This window comes from Pseudogymnoascus destructans (assembly GCF_001641265.1).
Source record: "Pseudogymnoascus destructans isolate 20631-21 unplaced genomic scaffold scaffold_27, whole genome shotgun sequence".
NCBI lineage: Eukaryota > Fungi > Ascomycota > Leotiomycetes > Thelebolales > Thelebolaceae > Pseudogymnoascus > Pseudogymnoascus destructans.
This window is the reverse complement of record NW_020167546.1, coordinates 155,718-176,815: the sequence shown is the minus strand read 5'-3', so window position 1 is coordinate 176,815 and position 21,098 is coordinate 155,718. Positions and strand designations below refer to the sequence as shown.

At 48.4% G+C, this 21,098-nt stretch overlaps 2 protein-coding genes across 2 annotated transcripts; one reads left to right on the top strand and one right to left on the bottom strand.

Moving 5' to 3' along the window:
• Window positions 1–3,731: 3,731 nt before the first annotated feature.
• On the top strand, window positions 3,732–4,121 carry VC83_08742 (uncharacterized protein; the record flags this gene model as incomplete). Its single annotated transcript, XM_024472285.1, has 1 exon — window positions 3,732–4,121. One exon carries the CDS (start codon window positions 3,732–3,734, stop codon window positions 4,119–4,121), a length of 390 nt encoding a protein of 129 aa, XP_024320355.1.
• A 6,472-nt stretch (window positions 4,122–10,593) lies between these two features.
• Window positions 10,594–12,623, bottom strand: GNA2 (G-Protein alpha subunit). Its single transcript, XM_024472284.1, has 5 exons — window positions 12,284–12,623; window positions 11,999–12,156; window positions 11,666–11,924; window positions 11,254–11,594; window positions 10,594–11,103 (listed from the first exon to the last, which is right to left on the bottom strand). The coding sequence occupies exons 1-5, from the start codon at window positions 12,428–12,430 to the stop codon at window positions 11,076–11,078; spliced, it is 933 nt and encodes a 310-aa protein (XP_024320358.1). The 5' UTR covers window positions 12,431–12,623; the 3' UTR covers window positions 10,594–11,075.
• Window positions 12,624–21,098: the final 8,475 nt, after the last annotated feature.

Genomic DNA, 21,098 nt, shown 5'->3' with positions numbered 1-21,098 from the left:
CTCTGCCTCATCATTATCCCATTTCGACTATGACACTCCATTCTTAGCTACCTGCAGAATAGGAAGGAATCAAATTGTCATGCAAGCCTTAATGGATAGCGGTGCAACAGGTGGAAGCTTTGTGAATGCTGTTGATGCAAAACGAATTTGTGAAATTGAGAACATCTCTCCTATCCAACTTATAAAACCAAAGAACATTGAAGGATTTAATGGAGTTGCAGCACCTACAGTTACGCATGCTATATACCCTCGACTACAAATTGGAGATCACGTTGAAAGTCTATGCCCTCTATTCATTACTACTCTTGGGAAACATTCTATCATTCTTGGGAAAGCTTGGATGAAGCAGCATGGAGTCACACTCAATATGGTAAACGACCACGTCATCTTTACAAAGGGTCACTGCCAGCACACTACACCAACAGACACTTTAAAAGTGAAAACTACAAGTCCCCAAGCTGAGAAGGAAATACAAGATAAAGAAGCTCTGAAGCCAGCCCTCCAACCTCATTATAAGAACAAGACAAATGCACTGTTACAATGATTGGAGCTGCACCATTCAATATGCTTCGGAAGCAGAAAGGAGCTAAGGTTTTTGCAGTATCATTTAAAGATATACTCACTGAACAAGCAAAGGAGGAAACGAAAGAAATCGACCCAAAACTGATCCTCCCAAAGGAGTTCCATAAGTATCTGTTCTCAAAACAGGCTGCAGACAAGCTCCCGCCTCACAGATATGCAGACCATCACATTGTGTTAGAAGGGAACTCGAAACTAGGGCATGCACCACTCTATAACATGTCCCGAGAAGAGCTTGATCTTGTGAAGAAATACGTGGAGGACAATCTTACCAAAGGATTCATCGAAGCTAGCAACGCACCATTTGCCTCACCTGTGTTATTTGTACGCAAACCAGGAGGTGGACTTCGATTTTGCATAGACTATCGCAAACTAAATGCGATCACAAGGAAAGACTCATACCCACTTCCACTCATTGATGAAACATTGGCTCAAATCACGGGTGCCAAATATCTTACAAAGATTGATATTAGACATGCCTTTAATCGAATTCGCATGCAGACAGAGGAGGACGAAGATCTGACAACATTCAAAACTCGATTTGGATCATACAAATACAAAGTTCTCCCATTTGGACTTACGAATGGCCCCAGCAACATTCCAACGATATATGAATGAAACATTAATGGAATACATAAACAAATTCGTCACTGCATACATGGACGATTTTCTTGTCTATAGCACAAGTAAGGAGGAACATGTTAAGCATGTCAAAATGGTTCTACAAAAGCTTTGAGAAGCAGGACTACAAGCAGATATAGCAAAATGCGAATTCTTCATTCAAGAGACAAAATTCTAAGGACTCATCATTGGAGTTAATGGAATTCGCATGGATCCTGGAAAGGTGAACACTATACTCGATTGGAAAGCACCAAAATTATTACGGGACACGCAAGCTTTTATCAGATTCTGTGTGTTCTATCGAAGGTTTATCAAGAACTATTCAAACATCATGAAACCACTCGTCAACTTAACGAAAAAAGACCATGTCTTTGAATGGACAGAAGCATATCAGGAAGCATTCACACTTCTGAAAAAGACTGTCACAGAAGCCCCAGTCTTACGACATTTCGATAGAGAGAAGACAGCCTATGTTGAAGCTGATGCCTCAGATTTTATTTCCTCAGGGGTACTGTCACAGAAAGATGACAAGGGAATCCTACATCCAGTTGCATTCTTCTCGAAAAAGATGGCACCTGCAGAATACAATTACGAAATCTATGACAAGGAGTTACTCGCCATCATCAGATGCTTCGAAGCATGGAGACCAGAAGTCGAGGGCACAGCAATGCCAGTCCAAGTTTTGTCAGATCACAAGAGTCTTGAATACTTCATGACAACAAAGAAGCTTACTTGAAGGCAAGCTCGATGGGCTGAGTTTCTGTCAAGGTTAAACTTTCAAATTATATATTGACCTGGGAAACAGAACGGAAAAGCAGATGCATTAACTCGAAGACCAGGAGATAGACCAGAAGGGAACAAAGAAGATGACCACCAAAAACAACAACTTCAAACCCTGCTACCACTCAAGAGACTCCATCCAGACCTCCAAGAGATAAGGAAATTTGAAGATGCTAAGGTGAATCAAGACATCCAACTCGCGCCAGTCCACCTACAGGAAGCAAGTATTCTAGACAAAATCCAAACTGCGCAACTTCAAGACAGCTTATGCAAAGACACTATTCAGAAGCTTCAGAATGGAGAACGAAACAGTCCAGACATAGCTCTAGCATATTGCGAGGTGAAGGAAGGGCTCTTATATTATAATAGAGTCTGGGTTCCAGAAAGTGCTCATGTCGAACTCTTACAAGAAATTCATGACCAACCAGCAATGGGATACCCTGGCATTGGGAAGATGATTCGGGTCATCAAAAGACAGTATTACTGGCCCCGGATGGATAAGACAATTATACAATACATCAAGAACTGCCATATCTGCAAAAGAAAACCTACAAGAGATACTTATAATGGACTTCTTCAACCAATCCCTGTTGGCAGCCAGCCGTGGCAGGACATATCACTCGACTTTATTACAGGATTGCCATTGTGTGAAGGAAACAATGCTATCCTTGTCGTAGCATGCCGACTTACAAAAGAACGACATTTTATCCCATGCTTTGCAGGCCAAGAAGGCACAACTGCAGAAGCAACAGCACAGCTACTCCTTCGACATGTATGGAAACACCATGGTTTACCAAATTCGATCATCTCAGACAGAGGCCCCCAGTTCGTGGCTGCAGTGTGGAAAATCCTCTGCAAAGTTTGGAAAGTTATAACAAAATTGTCTACTGCCTTCCACCCAGAAACGGATGGGCAAACTGAGAGGTTCAATGCAGAACTTGAACGATATTTACGAGCTCATGTTAACTATCTCCAAGACGACTGGGTCGAATATCTTTGCATGGCAGAATTTGCAGCAAATGCTCTACCTTCTGACTCTACAAAAATCAGTCCATTCTTTGCAAATAAGGGCTTCGAGCCAAGAATGAGTTTTGATATTAAGAACAGCGAGTTCCAAATAGCGCCACAGGAACACAAGGATATGATACAAAGCATGAAAGATATTTGGGAGTTTCTGCAAGACCAAATCACACTCTCACAAACTCGCATGGAGACATTCGCAAATCAACGCAGGAAAGCTGCACCAAGATATCAGGTTGGAGATCAAGTATGGCTATCTACACGAAATATCAGGACTCAGAGGCCATTGAAGAAACTCGATCAGAAGCAAGTTGGTCTGTATAAGATTCTCGAACAAATTGGGCAAGTGGCATATCGATTAGAACTACCACCAAGCATGAAGATACATCCTGTCTTTCACAGCAACCTCTTCTGACTTGACTCAGATGATGCTTTACAAGGCTTGCACCATGAACCACCCCTGCCAATCATTATAGAAGATGAACTTGAATGGGAAGTTGAAGAAATCCTAGACTCTAAATTCCTACAGAAGAAGCTGTTCTATATGGCAGCATGGAAGAACCACCCACCAGACAATACTTGGTATCCCGCTACAAACTTCAACAATGCACCTGAACTCACACAAGCTTTCCACTGAAAATACCCACAGAAGCCACAATGATCCTACTCTTGATCAGGAGATCAATCTTAGTAGGGGAGGGGTAGTGTTACGATTATAGCTTACAGTTGTTATGGTTGTTATGGTTGTTATGGTTGTTATGGTTGTTATGGTTGTTATGGTTGTTATGGTTGTTATGGTTGTTATGGTTGTTATGGTTGTTATGGTTGTTATGGTTGTTACAGTTGTTACAGTTGTTACGGTTGTTACAGTTGTTATGGTTGTTACAGTTGTTACGGTTGTTATGGTTGTTACAGTTGTTACAGTTGTTACGGTTGTTACAGTTGTTACGGTTGTTACGGTTGTTACGGTTGTTACAGTTGTTACGGTTGTTACGGTTGTTACGGTTGTTACGGTTGTTACGGTTGTTACGGTTGTTACGGTTGTTACGGTTGTTACGGGTGCAGCCTTAGCCACCAAGGCTACAACCACTAAGCAGACAACTGTATATTACGAGGAATAGCCTCACCTTCCTTCCTTCCTTCTTCTTCTTCTCTCTTTAGATTCAATCTAGCTTATTATTCTCCGGACTGGCTTCTTGACCTCCGTGACCATCGTAACAATGACCACGTCAATGTGCACTTCATCGAACAGTTGCAAGTTCCGAGTTATAGCTTGCTTGCAGATGTGTTTCTTTGCCTTTCCTCTCTCACATGGATCGCACAATTGGAGAGCTTCATCTTCTTGTTCTTGTGGCGTAAGGTCTTCCTCATTAGAGATTGCCATGCCTCTCACCATTTTTGAGGTCTTCTGTACATTCACAAGTCCAAGATGTCCAAATCTACGATGCCAGAGTCGAATTGAGTGTGGAGGATTCTTCTCATCTTTGTGAGTAGTTGCTGGAAATGCATATGTACGCAATGCTTCAATTATCATCATGTTCTTATCAAAGCGGAACATTGGAATACCCTCCTTGTTGAGTACAAGATTCTTATCCATGATCCGTAAATCACCCCTTCCTAAGAGCTTTCGAGCTCCAAAAATGTTCATTCCACAATTTGGCAGATATTGAACTTTGGTAAGGTGTAGGGTGTGAATGTCTCCATCATCTGTTGCGCATTGCAATGTTCTTTCGCCTTGACCAAGTGGCTTGGTGATGCCACTTGCTGTGTCAATGGATGGAAGAGTCAATGAGGTTTCGTATGTGCCACTGTTAAATTCCTCGATTGAGCTGGCGATATGTGTCTCTGCTCCAGTGTCAAATAATGTGCCATTTTGAATTGGCGACCTTGAGTGGTTGAGTTGAACACAAATGTATGTGGTGGCATTCTTGCCAAATTGACGATCTTCATCTTCTTCATCTGATGAGTTGTCATTCTTTGCCTTCTTTAGCTTGTTTGATTTGTTGCTTAATGCATTGAATGGTGTAAACTTCTTTCCTATTTTCTGCTCCCATTCCTGTTGAAGCTTCTTGTTTGTGACGAAGCAGTTTTCAGGTTCGTGCCTTGCATTCAGATTTTTGCAGTTCTTGCACATCTTTCCTCCTTTGCCCTTTATGTCCTTGAATTTTGACTTTGGCTTCCCTTTCTGATTTGGCTTTCCATTGTAATGTGCGCTTCCATCCTCTTTCTTGTCCTTCTTTCGGGCTTAATCTGTAATGTCCTCAATAAGTGCAGAAAGTGTAAGCTTTGTTGCTTCACTGCGTGTATTCGAGCGCTGGCGTTCTGCCATATTGGCCATGCATCTGAGAGTGCCATGATGAAGAGGATTGGGTGCCAGACATCTGGTGGAGGGATCTCGAGGTTGGTAAGTTTCTCAATTGCCTTTTTGAAGCCAATAATGAACTGTTCGAGGTTTGCGTAATCTTCGTACTTGATCTTGGTGTATGTCTCAATTGCATTAAAGTTGAGCACAGCACCAGTGCCTTCATATTGAGACTGTAAGATTACCCACATTTCGCGTGCAGATTTGCAACCTGCAAGCAGCTGTGATGGTGTTTTCTTCACATTAGTTTGGATGATGAGTTTCATCGATGCGTCTCCTGCTTTCCATGCTTTCCATGTGGCGAGTTTCTCAATGTCCACCTTCTCATCGAACTCATCTGCTTGTGGAGGAGCTTTGCCTTTTGGGTGTACGAAACGGACAGGGTCGTTGGCATCCGCGAGGTCCTCCATTGCAGTTTTCCATTGTATGTAATTCTCCTCTCCTTGGAGTTTCATGTTCTCTGGGAGGTTATTCCGACCTCCATTGCCTTCACCCATTGTGAAAGGTCTTGTGTGTTTGTATAAGGAATTTCGAGTTTGTGAGAGTTGGATGATGGATGATGGATTCGATCTGGGGCTTCCTAGATTGTAGAATTGATCTTGTTCTTCCTCTTCTTAGTTGAATCGATCATCTGCCAGAGGCTGCAAGTTCGTCTTGAGGTTTTCATGGAGTGTATGTGCTTTATGTTAGCACTTGTCCATGAATTCAGATTGTATGTGCTGTAATGAGCACTTCTCTGAATATGATAACTTTGGCTTTGCGATAGTCAGGCTCATAACCTGTTGAAGTGTATGATATCACTTGCAGCGGTAGTATAAGTATCAAGTTGAGTTGAACAACAGTTCACTGGAATATGTGTTGTATTGTTGCTTTGAGTGAAGCTATCTACAGATTTGTGGGTGGTCCGCAACCCGGTTCGGTTGGCGAGCCACATGCCCAACCAATCAGTCTGAGCAACCTCCTCCTTCAACGCTAAGGAGTGATGTCATGTAATGAATCATAGAGGGTTGTAGAGATATGCTATGTGGTCATATCAGCCCAGTAACTAAGGAGCGATGACGTGTAATGAATCATAGAGGGTTGTAGCAATCGTTGAGTAGTATTGCTCTTGTTGTTGGTGTGACAAGCCAAAATATGTATAGTGACTTGTAGGTTTGAGGAGGAGATTTCCAAGTTTGCTCTTGAGTTTGATAGCAAACTGAGTGCAACGAATGTCAGTATGACAGTTTGGATGAGGACATATTTACAGACAGGACAGAAGAGAATTTGGATTCAGGGTTGTTTTAAAGTAAGAATAACGTACATGTATAGCGAAAGCGCCAAACAAGCGAAAGCGCCAAAATGATGCGGTGACCAAACCCCCCAACTAAATGTTAAATTCCTCAACAACAAAACATGCCCCATAAAAACGATGAAAGCCAATTAGTGCTAGCTATCCAGGCTATGCAAAGCGACCCAAAGTTACGCCTTCGAGTTGCTGCTAGGATCTATTCTGTGGACCACCGCAAGCTAGGTCGTCGTCTAGAAGGTGTACCTTCACGACGCGATATCCAAGCCAACTCACGGAAATTAACTAACCTAGAGGAGTCCGTCCTTGTTCAGTATATACTCGACCTAGCTGCCAAAGGGTTTCCTCCTCGGCTGTCTGTTGTTGAAGATATGGCAAGTCGACTACTTGCAACACGCGACGCGTCACGCGTTGGGTCGCGTTGGGCTTCAAACTTTGTTAAGCGGCGTGTAGAGCTCCAGACACGCTTTCAGCGCAAATACGACTACCAGAGGGCTAAGTGCGAAGATCCAGAAGTTATTAATGGCTGGTTTGAGCTTGTGCGTAACACAATTGCGAAATATGGTATCGATGAAGCAGATATCTACAACTTTGATGAGACTGGGTTTATGATGGGCGTTATCTCAACTGCTATGGTTGTAACAAGCTCAGACGGGCGGGCAAAAGCAAAGAAGGTACAGCCTGGTAATCGGGAATGGGTTACAGTAATCCAAGGCGTTAGTTCTCAAGGTTGGGCAGTACCACCATTTATCATTGTTGCAGGCAAAAACCACCTTACATCTTGGTATGAGAATAGTGGATTTTCAAGCGATTGGGTGATTTCTGTTACTGAAAATGGCTGGACTACAAACGGGAGAGGCATGGATTGGATTCAGCACTTTGAGAAGCATACAAAGGCCCGGAGTGTTGGTGGTTATCGCTTGTTAGTCCTTGATGGTCATGAGAGCCACCACTCAGATGAGTTTGAGGAGTACTGCAAGGAACACAACATTATTACGCTTTGTATGCCTGCTCACTCTTCTCATCTACTCCAGCCACTTGATGTTGGCTGTTTCGGCCCGTTAAAGCAGGCCTATGGTCGGCAAATTGAAGATATGATGCAGGCTCATATTTCTCATATTACAAAGGATGACTTCTTTCCTGCCTTCCACACTGCATTTAACACTACAATGACGGAAAGTAACATTCGAGGCGGGTTCCGAGGGGCAGGGCTTCTTCCATTTGACCCTGAGAGAGTGATATCTACACTTGATCTTAAGTTAAGGACACCAACGCCTCCAAGCTCCCGCCCAGGTACTGCTCAACCTTGGGTTTCTCAGACACCAAACAACCCAATTGAAGCTATGTCACAGTCTACATTTATTAAAACTCGGATTTCACGCCATCAAAATAGCTCTCCAACCTCAATCTATGCAGCTGTTGACCAGTTTACAAAGGGTGCATCGCAAATAATGCATCAATTAGCACTGCTAAAGGGAGAGAACCAAAACCTACGACAGGCAAATGAAGTACTAAGCAAGCGCCGGAGAGCTAGGAAAACACGACTACAGCAAGGAGGATCACTTAGTCAACAAGGGGCGCAAGAGCTACAGGATGAGAGGGATGTTGTGCAGCGGGTAGAGCAGGAAATAAGGGCAAGCCGTGGTCGGAAGCCAAGGGAAGAAACCCGTGCCCGTCGCTGTGGCAAGTGTGGTGAGACTGGGCACAATGCGCGCACGTGTCAGATTGTAATAGACACCTCTGAGGAAGAGGACTCCGAGTAGTTTCAATTGATTTCTAATGTTGTGGTAGATTTATCGCAATGTTTGTCGTGAGGGTAGATAATTTTGGCGCTTTCGCTTGTTTGGCGCTTTCGCTATACATGTGTACGTTACTAATGATATCTGGCTGGCGGGATGCAATTTCGCTTTCCGGATGCACTTCGCTTTCGCCGACCACCTGTAAGGTGGTCGGTGCGAACACCGACGATTAGATCAATTGAATTACTACACTATCTACGGAGCCTACGTATTATTTATGTTATTCGGAGGGCCTACCCAAACGCCCTAAGTAGCAGGAGGGTTTGGGCCCAAAACCCAGTGCGTCGGGGTTCTGAGGCAACCGGCTCACGCCAAGCACCCATTGGGGAGCCCGATGGTCCCACGGTGCCCGTGCTCTTTTCCCCAACACTTAGGCAACAGGCAACTATAGTAGCCACCAAGGTTACAAGGAACCGCTAAGCGTTCTTCTTCTTCTCTCTTTAGATTCAATCTAGCTTACTTTACCTAGACTAGCATCATGCTCCGTGACCATCGTAACAAACCTCTAAGGCACTACCCTCTACTACAAACCTAACACCATCCTAACTAGCAGGGAAGGCGCTTAGTTAACGGGCCTTACAGCCACGCAAACACGCAAGAACTGCTCTCTAAGGTCATACTCTGTACATAAACCCATAGCTTAGCACGTCCTAGGGCCGCGGGTTACACTAGACGTAAATAAATATCATCATCATCATCACTAGACTGGGATACAACGCAACACAAGACGGCAAAGACAGCGTGTAAGCTCAGGACGATAACATGCACAGCACTTTACATCCGACCGCTCCCCTCCCATCCAGGCCGGCCCTACCTCGCAAACAGCCACAGGTGAACGCCACAACCCCCCATCGCATCCCCCTCCCCCTGTCCCCTGCGCAATAGCCACCAGGGTCCCTCCCCTGACGCCTCACAAGCCCCCGCACGGACACCTCGATCTCTCTAGGCCGATGCAGTCAGTTCGTTACGGGACGAATACGCGCATCTCAATCTCCATATCAGCGAGATTAATCATCGCGCCGACCTAGCCCCATCGTGCCACTCTTCGCACTACACGAAGAAGCCGCAGCGTGATGGGCTGGCTTTGGCGTGAAGGGCCGGCGCGCGCACGGGTATAACCGGTTGTAGTATCGGCGGAGGGGCTGGGGTTGTTTCAATCTCGGGTATGAGGGACAGAAAGAGGAGAGGGAGGGGGAGGGGAAGGGAAAGGCATGTGAGATTGCTGTCTGTGCGTGTGTGCGCTGGGTACGTTTCTAGGATTGCCAGTTCTGAGATGCTATCCAGGGTATATCTCATATGGAGACGTGCGTATCTCATACCCTACTCCCTCCTACTACTCCCTCCTACTACTCCCTCCCACTACTCCCTCACACCACCCGCACCCCCCCAAACCAAGCACATCACCGTTCTCAAAGCAGTGTCCAGCCCACCAGCGTAGCGCGCACCTCCCCCCTCCCCCTCCCCTTCCACCGCGCCCAGACCCCGCCGAACAGACCCTCCCCTCCCCATCTAACTGCAGTAACCCCGTCACTCTCGCAAGGTACGCCCCAAATAAACAACTCATCCGAACATTGACAGTGGTAGAGGGGACGTGCGATACGGTCCGTCGGTCTGTGCACATCTCGTCTACTTCGGTACCGTACTCCAGGATAGGCCCTCGCGGCGCGGCGCGGCGCTAGATTGGAGGTGAGGCGAGGCGTGGGATCGGAGGGAGGGGTGAGATGGGGGGGTTGAGATGTTGACGGGGAGGTTAGGAGGGGGAATGAGTGAGAGGTGGGTGGGTTTTAATGGTGGAGGGGTATAGGGAGTAAATACGCGCGCGGGTTATATACAAAATTTCACAAGGCGCAAGAGGGTGAGAATGTGAGTGGATAATGCGGTCGTGATCTTCGTTATCAATCAATCATTTCCAAGTCTACACACACACCTCCTTACTCTCCCCCTTCTCCTATTCCCCTTTCCATCTTCTCCCCCTCTTTCCCTCGTCTTCAAACCATCCCCTCCCTTCCTCACAGCCCATGCATTTCCATCCCATCAACTCAAATCCAATAAAACCCTTCGTCTCAAACGCACTATACAGACGTACGAACTTTGACGCGCCCATTTATCTTTTTCTCTTCAAGCCCCTCCCCCCAGCAATCTTCCCCCCTTCTCCTCCCGCCCACGTTACTTTTCCCACCACAACCCATCCCAAAAGAAAGAACCATCCATGGGGTATGTCTGTCCACTCAAAAATAAAGTAAACCCGGCCCATTCGCAAAAATAAAAGTTCAAAAGCTCAAGAAAAACTAACAAGAGAGTTTTAAACCACCCACACACAAAAAACAACAAGAAAGGTAGTAGTGAATGAGAAGATGCCCTTCACAAGGAAATATAAAAATAAAAAAAGTGATAAGAAGTTTCGAACCCCAGCCGAGATCGAAATAAAAATCAAAACAGCTTCGGTGCCGCGCCTGTCGGAAGTGTCGGTGGTAGTGTACAAAAAAAAATGAATTTCGCGCGGGCTATGGGAGGATGCAATAAAAAACAAAATTCAGACTTGCGTAATGTCGGTGTCGGTGTCGGTGTCGGTGTCGGTGTCGGGACAGTGGTTGTTTCGTTTAAAGGGTCGTTCAAGGTTGTTCGTTCAGCACGGTTCCGCCTCTGATCTAGCTCTTGTGACAAGGTCAGCGAAGGGTACTACAACACTACACAACACAACACCGCAACGAGACGGCCTGCGCGCGCGTGCAACAGTCCCTACGCATAAGGCCGGGGCGCTGCGGTTGCCGCCGTCTCGCTCGGCCGCGGGAGGGGCGGCTCACAGCACGAGCTGGTTGAGGTTGCGCTGGATGATCATATCCTGGACGGAATCCATGGTGATCTTGAGCAGGTTCGTGTCGGTGGCGTTGGTGAAGTGACCGTAGACCTCCTTTTGAGGGTTGCGGTTGAGCGCCTTGAACTTGTCGAGGAAGTACTTGGAGGTGGCTTTCGAGTCGCTGGCGTCGCCGACAAAGTCGGGGAAGCCGTGCTTGGTGATTGGGTTGTCCTTGATCTTGGACTTGAAGAGATCCATCTTGTTGAGGAAGAGGATCAGCGCCGAGCGCGTGAACCATTGCGAGTTGACGATCGATTCCCATAGCATGAGAGCTTCTTGCATTTGGTTCTAAGAGAGGGTGTTAGCGCGCCCTGATTCGGTGCGTGTGCTGGGGCCAAAAAAGGGGGAGGGAGACATACGCCATGCTTGTCTTCAACAAGACACTGATCGTAACCGCTAATGGCAACAAGGAAGAGCAGACAGTTAACATTCTCAAAACAATGAATCCACTTCTTGCGCTCAGAGCGCTGTCCTCCGACGTCAAACATGCGGTAAGTTAGGTTCCCCAGATCAAAGACCGTCTCAGTGATACCTGTCGTGCGCAGGCGCGAGCGCAGCACATCCTGATCTGTAGGTATGTAGTCGCGCGCAAATAGGCGGTCTACGTCTTCGAAGAAGCTGCGGGAGGGAGTAATATGTTAGCATTGACTATTGGGGGGTGTTGATGTAAGGGGGTTATAAGGTGTACGCACTAGTTCAGGTTATCGTGTAAAGCATATTCGTTCCCCTTCTCAATCGCCTTCTGCACCCCTGCATCCGACCACAACCCTTTAAACAGCGTCTTATATTCCGTCGGTAACGGGTCCTTCGGTCCCAAATCATGGTCGACGAGGATGAGTGTGATACATTTCTGCAGCAACCACATACGTTAGCCCCATCCATACACACGCACGCACCAACGCCCGCCACAGTCCCAAGCGAAACCCGTAACCATGGCGCCGGGAGCGGAAATGACGGGGCAGGAGAGGAGGACCCACGCTATTGAATTGGCCTTCGAACGGGATCTCGAAATCCTCCATGGCGTCGAGGATGACGCGGAAGGCGGTGAGGATGTTGTTGAATATGATGGCGCGCCATTCCTCCTTTTCGCTCTTGGAGAAGCCTTGGGAGTAGATGAGGCGCATTTGCTTCAGCACGGTGGACTTGCCGCTCTCGCCGGCACCTGGGGATCGCACGCATTGTTAGCCGCGGCAATTGTGAGGCGACAAAGGTCATAGGGAGGGAGTCGGTTCGTGTGAATTGGATTGGGAATTGGCAGTTGAGAATTGGGAATTGGGAATTGGGAATTGGGAATTGGGAATTGGGAATTGGGAATTGGGAATTGGGAATTGGGAATTGGGAATTGGGAATTGGGAATTGGGAATTGGGAATTGGGAATTGGGAATTGGGAATTGGGAATTGGGAATTGGGAATTGGGAATTGGGAATTGGGAATTGGGAATTGGGAATTGGGAATTGGGAATTGGGAATTGGGAATTGGGAATTGGGAATTGAGAAGGGGAATTGGGAATTGGGAATTGAGAAGGGGAATTGGGAATTGGGAATTGAGAAGGGGCAGTTTTGCTCACCTAATAGCAGCAGCTTGACCTCCCTCGCGGCCCTCTTCTGATCAGCCTTGATAGTCTTCTCGATCTCGCGGTTCTTCGCCAGACCCTCCTGGTCCGCGCCGCCGCCACCGCCGCCGCCGAAGCACATCTTGCCTGCGGGGTCTGGGAGTTTCGTGTGAAGGGTGAAGGGTTCCGGTGGTGGTCGTGGCGGTTCGCAGTCGTGTCGGCGCGGGCGGGAAGCTAATTGGGATGTGGTTGGTGATGTGTGGGACAGGACATAGGAGGAGGGAGGACGAGCGCGGGTGTTTCGGTGGTGGTGATGTTGGAGGAGAGATATGAGCGAGACAGGACAGGATAGGATAGGAAGGGCGAGTACGACGAGACACGGACGGAGTCGAGCTTCAGGTGGTGGTACTTGGGTCAGTAGATTGTTAGTCGTAGTAGTACAAGTACAGTAAGTTTTTAGTAGTGGAGTAGTGGTAGTAGTGGAGTAGTGGTAGTAGTGGTGGAGTGGCAGTAGTGGAGTGGCACTAGTGGAGTGGCACTAGTGGCAGTAGTGGTAGTGGTGGAAGTAGTGGGGTGACAGTGGTGGAAGTAGTGGAGTGGCAGTAGTAGTGGAGTGGCAGTAGTAGTGGAGTGGCAGTAACGTAAGTCGTGGCGTCATGAACAACAACAAAAATAAAATTATATATACTCTAATCCTCAATTAAAATACAATTAGATACTTCTTCTAAGTTCTTTTCGATAGATTCTTTATTTCTTTCGCTCAATTATAGCCTTGTTTGTGGTTCTACTGCCTGTTACTATTGACTTCTATCAAGTAGCCTCCTCTGCCTCAATGACCTGTAGCTGCAATTCCCTTGTAGAAATATGAAAATGACCCTTTAAAATTGCTCGCTTGCCTTTTTGCTGTACTCTCCAAGCTTGAACAATTGATCGTAGATTATCAGTATCACGTTGTTGTAGAAAATTGCGTGTATTTAGTCGCTCTGTTGCATCTGCTAACCTTTGAATATATCGCTTTGTATAAAATGAGGCTATTTACATAAACCAGCTATCTAAAGTTCCCTATGCCTTAGACTTAGCAACTATAAGCCCTAACTCTCTCTTAAAGCTTCTTAAGGGACTGTAAATACACTGTTGCATCCTTCGTGCTACTATTCCTAGATTCTATGAACTTAATCAGACGTTATATAGCTTGATGTACAGCTTGTGGTGTTAGTATAGGCTGTGGATTAAGCTCTTCATCCTCATCATCATCTTAAGCCTTAGTATCTAGTATATATTATGAAATGACCTGCTCTAACAGTATATCCTCCCCTATAGGCTCTGTAATGCTCTCCTCCATTGTCTCTATGTCCTCCTCTACTAGATTTAAGAAGTTCAAGAGATCTATAGCATCGCGGATGTAGCCAACTTGTTGTACTTGCTAATAAAGGTTGTTTATATTAGGAAGAGGGTGTATTAGAAGCTAAATTAGGCGTTAGAGAATTGTGCTTTTTTGAAAGCAGTTATAGATAGTTGTGTTTGTAACATCATGAGTCTATGATCAAATGAGCCATTGAATAACAAGTCAGACATTCATTGCTTAGACAGTCTTTATTCGCTTTGTAACATTCAAGCATATACTAGAGCCACTGTTGCTAATAGTATGCTTTAAGGGCAGTAATGATACCTTAATTAAGAGGATAAATCAGCTATTTAGGGGAGGAGGAGTTGATTTAATAGTAGCGATATGTGCTAAGAAGTTATCCATCGTTAGGAGTATTGATTGAGATGTGCCTACTTGTAAATAGAAGGCCTTTAACCATTCTGCTATAATGAACTGATTCATCTAAGCCTTTTTATTCCATCTCTAAATGCCTACCATTACTATGACTTTAACATCTTGAAGAGCTCATAGTGTCTTTGCCTTTCTAATAAACCATAGAGGAAATCGGTCTGTGCTGGTTGAATTAACACAGACAACTACTAATATCCTTGCTTTCTCTCTTTTCTAACCTATAGCCACCTCTGCTATTATAAAGCTCCTTAATAGGGTCATCTTCTAGTATAGTCCTGTTTCATCTATGTTGTATATATCCTTCTCTAAGTATCCCCCTACTACTGTTTGAATTACTTGCATCGCTTCCTCTACTATAGCTAGAATGTCATACTGACATTCGTTGCACTCAGTTTGCTATCAAACTCAAGAGCAAACTTGGAAATCTCCTCCTCAAACCTACAAGTCACTATACATATTTTGGCTTATCACACCAACAACAAGAGCAATACTACTCAACGATTGCTACAACCATCTATGATTCATTACACGTCATCGCTCCTTAGTTACTGGGCCGATATTACCACATAGCATATCTCTACAACCCTCTATGATTCATTACATGACATCACTCATACTACCACATGACATATCTCTACCAACTAGAGGCCTAGGAGCATGAACGATAGCTCTAAAAGCTCCTACGAACCTCTATGATTCATTACATGTCATCGCTCTTTAGTTACCCACAAGATTGGTTAAGTTATGAATCTAAAAAGGATGGATCCTAGAAAATATATTAAGATATCATAAATACTTGTGTATTGACTTAACAGATCAGGTGGAGTGGCAGTAGTGGTGTAGTGGTGGAAGTAGTGGAGTGGCAGTAGTGGTAGTAGTGCAGTACTACGCCAACAGCGGTGGTGTGGGGGGTGCCAATTCCTTGCATACATAGTAGGTACATCCCCTCCCATACACTCTTCGCAGCAAAGTAAAGTACTCCCAATGCCAAACTCTCCCTTCCCATCTTCCCATCCTCGGCGCCACCGTAATCAAGAAAGTGACAAAGACACCTCTAACCTCACCCCCCACCCATCCCTGTATGCACGCATCCCACCATCCCTGTATGACCCATCCCTCCCTCGCCGTTTCCAGCCTAGCCCACCCGTCCAAACCAAATTCCCACCCCCACGTACCTCCAACTCGTGGCACGCCTGCAGTGCAACTCGTCATCCTCAATCGGTCATCCCCCCCAACCAATCATGAGCTTCGTTGTGTCTGCGGTCCGGGACATGCGCAGAATGGCTGAACGACGCCCCCACCGTTGTTGAGAAGGAGGCTTGCTTGGTTGCCGCTTGGGTTCGCGACGGCGGCGTTGGCCTTGTCCGAAAGCACATCACCGAAGCGAAGAAAACAGATGCATGCACCAGCGCTCAAGCACTCTCTCTAATGTGGTGCAGGCAGTTATAACCACCATGCCGATATTAGACGACTGCCATCCCATCCCACCCACCCTGCACACTCCTGAGCAAAAGCAAATTAAGGACCGCTACCCATCCCCCGGCCCCTCAGCCACCACGCAGCGCGAATAGATTGCCCACTCTGGTGTGCAGCTCATTACGGAGTGGCCCCCCCCTTGGCTGCATCATCCGTGTGCGACGCCGGCGCGCCCTCGCCACCACTCGCGTGGAAGCAGCGTGGACACCGGCCACCCGCACTCATGCAGTGCGGTGCGAGGCGTGTGTAGTGGTGGAGTGGGGACCACAATACAGCGTCTACCTACCTATCCTACTCATGCAAATCATTGCCATGAACAGACGAGCTGTCACATTCCCAACCATGTGGTGGTGCTGGTGAACTAGAAGAGGCGAGAAATTGCGGCGGCGGCGGATCGGCTGGGCTGTTTTAGGAGGTTGTTTGTGCCGCCCCCGGGAGGATGGGACGTGGAGGCATAGTACAGTATGGATGGGAGGGATGAGGGGGAGGACGGGGTGGGCTGGATACGGGTGCTGCTGTAGGGGTGTATACCCTGCCATGCAAGGTGGACTGTGAGTGTCACTGTCAGCACTTACTCACGCTGTAACGCGGGAGGCGCGGCGACGCTTTGGGGGGGGTTTATCTGGGGAGGGAGATGGACCGATTCGGTGAAATTTGTCATCGTGGTCGTGGCCCGATTCAAAAGCTTCCTGTTTCCACTTCCACTCATCCTCTCTCCCCACCACACAAAGCCCACAGTAGCGTAATGCGCGGTCCGAGTTGACGTCTGCCCAACCAAGATCCAGCCGTTATGACCACCACCACAGCCCAGCCCAGCCCAGCCACTGCTGTGGACAAAAAGAGGCTGCCCCACACACAACCAATAATCGTCGTGACCAAACTTTTCCCTTCGCTCTGTTGTAGGAAGGACCGAGATATTGCGACCGCGCGCAAATCGTGTGGTGTCTTTGGTGACCGAGCCTTCGCGCTTTTGCGCAACGGGCAGGAAAACTCGACAGTAGACTTCTCGACAGTAGACTACTCGAAGGTCAGCCTCTGTAAGGACGCAGGGCACCGTATCACGAGAAGTGGCATATGGGAGTGCGAGTCGGATATGAGTCGGTGCAATCCTATAGGTCTACTACGAAGGATACAAAAAAGATGAAGGTGTAACCCTGTATGACTGTTCCCTTAAAATACCCGAAACCGCTCCGACTCAGCTAGCTCCCTGTTTGCCTAAGGCTTCCTTACGTTATGTGCCTAAGGCTGTCAGTCGCGACTGACCCGTAACGGCCCCGAGTCTCGATGACGCCACGTGACGGCCGTAACTACCCCGAGTAAGGAGGCATCCTTACACTACCCCCGCCTTGAGAAGGTGCTTTGTCCTCAAAGCACGCAAGCCGAGTAGCTGCCGCGACGAGCCCTTGTTTGGGTTGGTGGGTGAGGTGCGGGCGCCAAGACTAGAATGCCCTTTGTTTGTCCAGAAGGCTGATGGTAGGCGGCCGTATAGGCACTAGAAGTGGTCTGAATCCGTTTGCGCAAAGTCGCGTCCTTGTTGTGTACGCGGCGATTAGTGTTGCGAGGGTCCGTATTGGTATCGAATAGGGTCCGCGCGGTATGTGTCGACATAGAATTTCGATGTAAGGGGGAAATTTCGCGCTAACCCGATTCGGACGGCTTTGTTATAAGCCAGAATATGAATTCGAGCTTCGCCCACAACTTGTTGTTTTCTTCACAACAACGACGCTGACCCCCTCCCGAGACAGGTAAGTGGCCCTTCCGATGGTACAGCTGGATGCTAACAGGTTGTTTTTAGATACAAAAACACAACGAACGATTTGGTAGGTGACGGAACCGCGCTGGCGCGGTGGTGATAACTTGGGTTGGGCTGACGGGAAATCGCAGATTTCCAATTTGAAGATGCCGGTTCCCCCTCCTCCCGGCGCCCTCACTGTGGCTTTCCGCCAGCAGTGTATGCGCTGCGTGCGTGCCAAAGGGCGCAAGAAGGACGGAGATCCCGCCGTCTCGTGTGTGTGGAGCTTGGAAAGCTCCAAGTGTGAGCGCTGCGTGGCCCAACACGCAACGTGTGTTCCGGTGGGTTCTCGTTTGGTTTTCGGTTTTGTGGTTTGTCTGTCTGCCTCGTCGCTGACCTCTGGAGATAGATCTCCTGGTTTGCTGGCCCGGAGTACCAGAAGCTCCTGGCTGCCGAGGCAGCAACCCCTCCCGTCCCCGCCGCCATCAAGGCCGCTGCGGCGGAGATTGGGCGTGTGGTTACATTGGCCACCGCCAATATGCTGAAGTTCCGCTCCCCGGCCGAGCTTTCAGCCTATATGGAGAGTTGCGCCCTCCGCGCCGCCGTCGAGGACGGCCTGGAGGTAAGTTTTCCGTTTCCCTTGTGTGTTTTTGGTTCTCGCGCTGACGACCGTAGCGGGTCCGCCAGGCCGTGGCCGTCGTGGGCCAGAAATCGGCCCTGATCCTGGTGAACCAGGAGAAGGAGATCGCTGCCCTTGATGGGGTGGCTTCTGCGGTGGATGCGGTGGGGGAGTTGGTGGAGAGGATCCCCGACGTCCTCGCCGCGGCGGCGAAGGTGGGCAGTGGTGGGGGGAAGAAGAGGAAGAGGGGGCGGAGGAGGTGGCGGAGGAGGGGGTGACCGTCGACCTTGGGTGATAGGCCCTGTGTCGGAGGGAACTCGGGCGTGGTCTTTCGCGTGGGGTCACTTCGACCCTTCGTCTCTCATGGTGGTAGCCGCTTGTTGCGACGCCGGTGAGACGTTTGGGAAGGGTGGCTTCCGCAAGGGCTACGGCTCTGAGGGTGCCCTGGCTTAGAGGGTGTTTAGTTTAGTGTCGTAGGTGGCAACGACGCTGTTTTCCTCTGCTTTGCCGTGCCTCTCGTGATCGTAGCTTGGTTTGCCTGTCTCCCATTCCGTGATCCAGCCGGGTAGGTCCTGCGGCGGTCCTGGCAGGTTTGGGTACTCCGCGTGGAACTCCCGGATTTTGTAGGGGGAGTTCTTAAAGTTTGAGGCGGGGTACCATTCCGGGTCCGGATCGTATCCGACCCAGGATACCTGGTATTGAAGTTGTTTTCGCCGGATCCTTACGGCGAGGATCTTTTCGACCTCCCACTCCTCTAGGCCGTCTACGACTTTGCTGCTTGGCTCAGGCGCTGCTTGACCGGGCAGCGGGTTATTCGGAGCCTTGATGAGTACGTCTGGAGAGAAGACATCGTGTATTTGGGAACCCTTCGGTAGGTCTAGTCGGAAGGCGTGTCCGATTTGTTACAGTACCGTATAGGGTCCGACCCATTGTTGCCCCAGCTTACGGCTAGGGCGGTGATTTTTCAGATTCTTGGTCGATAGGTAAACCTTGTCTCCTACGTCCCAGTCAATGGCTCGTCGGCGTCGATTCGCGTATTTAGACATATCCTCTTGTGCTTTGGCCATGTTCTCCTTTGCGTAAATCCATGCGGAGTGCATGCGGTTTGCTACTGCTTTGGCTTCCTTCTGGTTCATGACTTCCCTAGGGGTCGTGGCTTTCGGGGTTTCCCAGTCCCAACTGGTGCGCGGATCAGTTCCGTACTTGAGTCGGTAGGGGGTCATTCCGATCGAGGCATGGGGAAGGGTCATTTGCACCCGATCCATGATGGGAATGAGCTCGCTCCAGTTATCCTGGTAATGTGATACGAAGGGCCTCAGTCTCTGATCGATATACCGATTCATGATTTCCGTCTGCCCGTCGGTCTGCTTGTGATAGGCTGTCGACAGCTTAATCTTGACCCCTATGATTCGGCAGAACTCTCGCCAGAAAGCTGATATGAATTGGGGTCCGCGATCACTAATGATCGACTCCGGGGTGTGTCCGAATCGATATATCCATTCGATGAATAGCTGCGCCATTTGGCGGGCATCGGTGGTCTTATGACACGGTATGGACACCGAACCCTTACCGAGTCGGTCCATGAACACAAGGATGCTGTCGAATCCGTGTTTATCCTTTGGGAATTCCTTAAAGTCCATCGTTAGGTGTTGCATGGGGTATTCGGGTACCGGTAGGGGGTGTAAGAAGCCTTGCTGCTTCGTCACGCTAGTGTGAGAAAGTCGGCACGTCACGCAGTTGCGCACATATCGGAGGCAATCCGCTTCCATTCCGACCCAATGATACTTCGGGGCGAGTAACTGATAAGTTTTCCTGCCACTAGGGTGGGCTACTGATACTTGATCGTGTGCTTCCCGTATGAGTTTCGTACATAACTCGGTGTGCCGGTTTACGCACAGTCGACCTTTGTATAGCAAGAGTTGGTCCTTCATTGTAAACCCGTTAGGTAGGGGGTCTTTCGCGCGAGTGTCGGTGAACGACCTCCTATTCTCCGCGCAGAGCGCTTCTATCAGGTCAAAGGGGACCTGGGTGTTCGGGGCGTCCATCGCATTGATCGAGGCCACGTACGTTTGTGCTAATTCGGCACTGATTCGGGAGTGTAGTCGGGCTGGGCCTAACAGCACCCTCGCACGGCTGTCGAGTTTGACCTTCTGTTGCGTAATCAGGTCTTGCTCTCTTCGGCTCAGTATATCTGCCTTCTGATTGTTCTTGCCAGCAGTATACGCAATAGAAAAATTGAAGTCGGAGAGTAGCTCCATCCACCGAACCTGCTTCGCCGTGAGAACCTTCGTTGACATGAAGTATTCCAGCGATCGGTGATCTGTATAGACGTCGATTCGGTGGCGTACCGATGCTAATTCTGGCCTCCATTTTGCGAACGCTTTGACGATGGCGAACAGTTCCTTGTCGTGGATCTCCCAATTGATCTCATGCCCAGATAGGATGTGACTGTAGAAGCTTACAGGATACCATCGCTTGTCGGGGTGTTCCTGAGAAAGGACACCGGCTACGACTCCATCAGAAGAGTCTGTTTCCAGCTTCGTAGGCAATTCGGGGTTGAAGTGGTGGAGCGCCTGCACGGCTAAAAGCTGTCGGCGCATTTCTTCAAAAGCGTTCTCACATTCGTCAGTCCACAG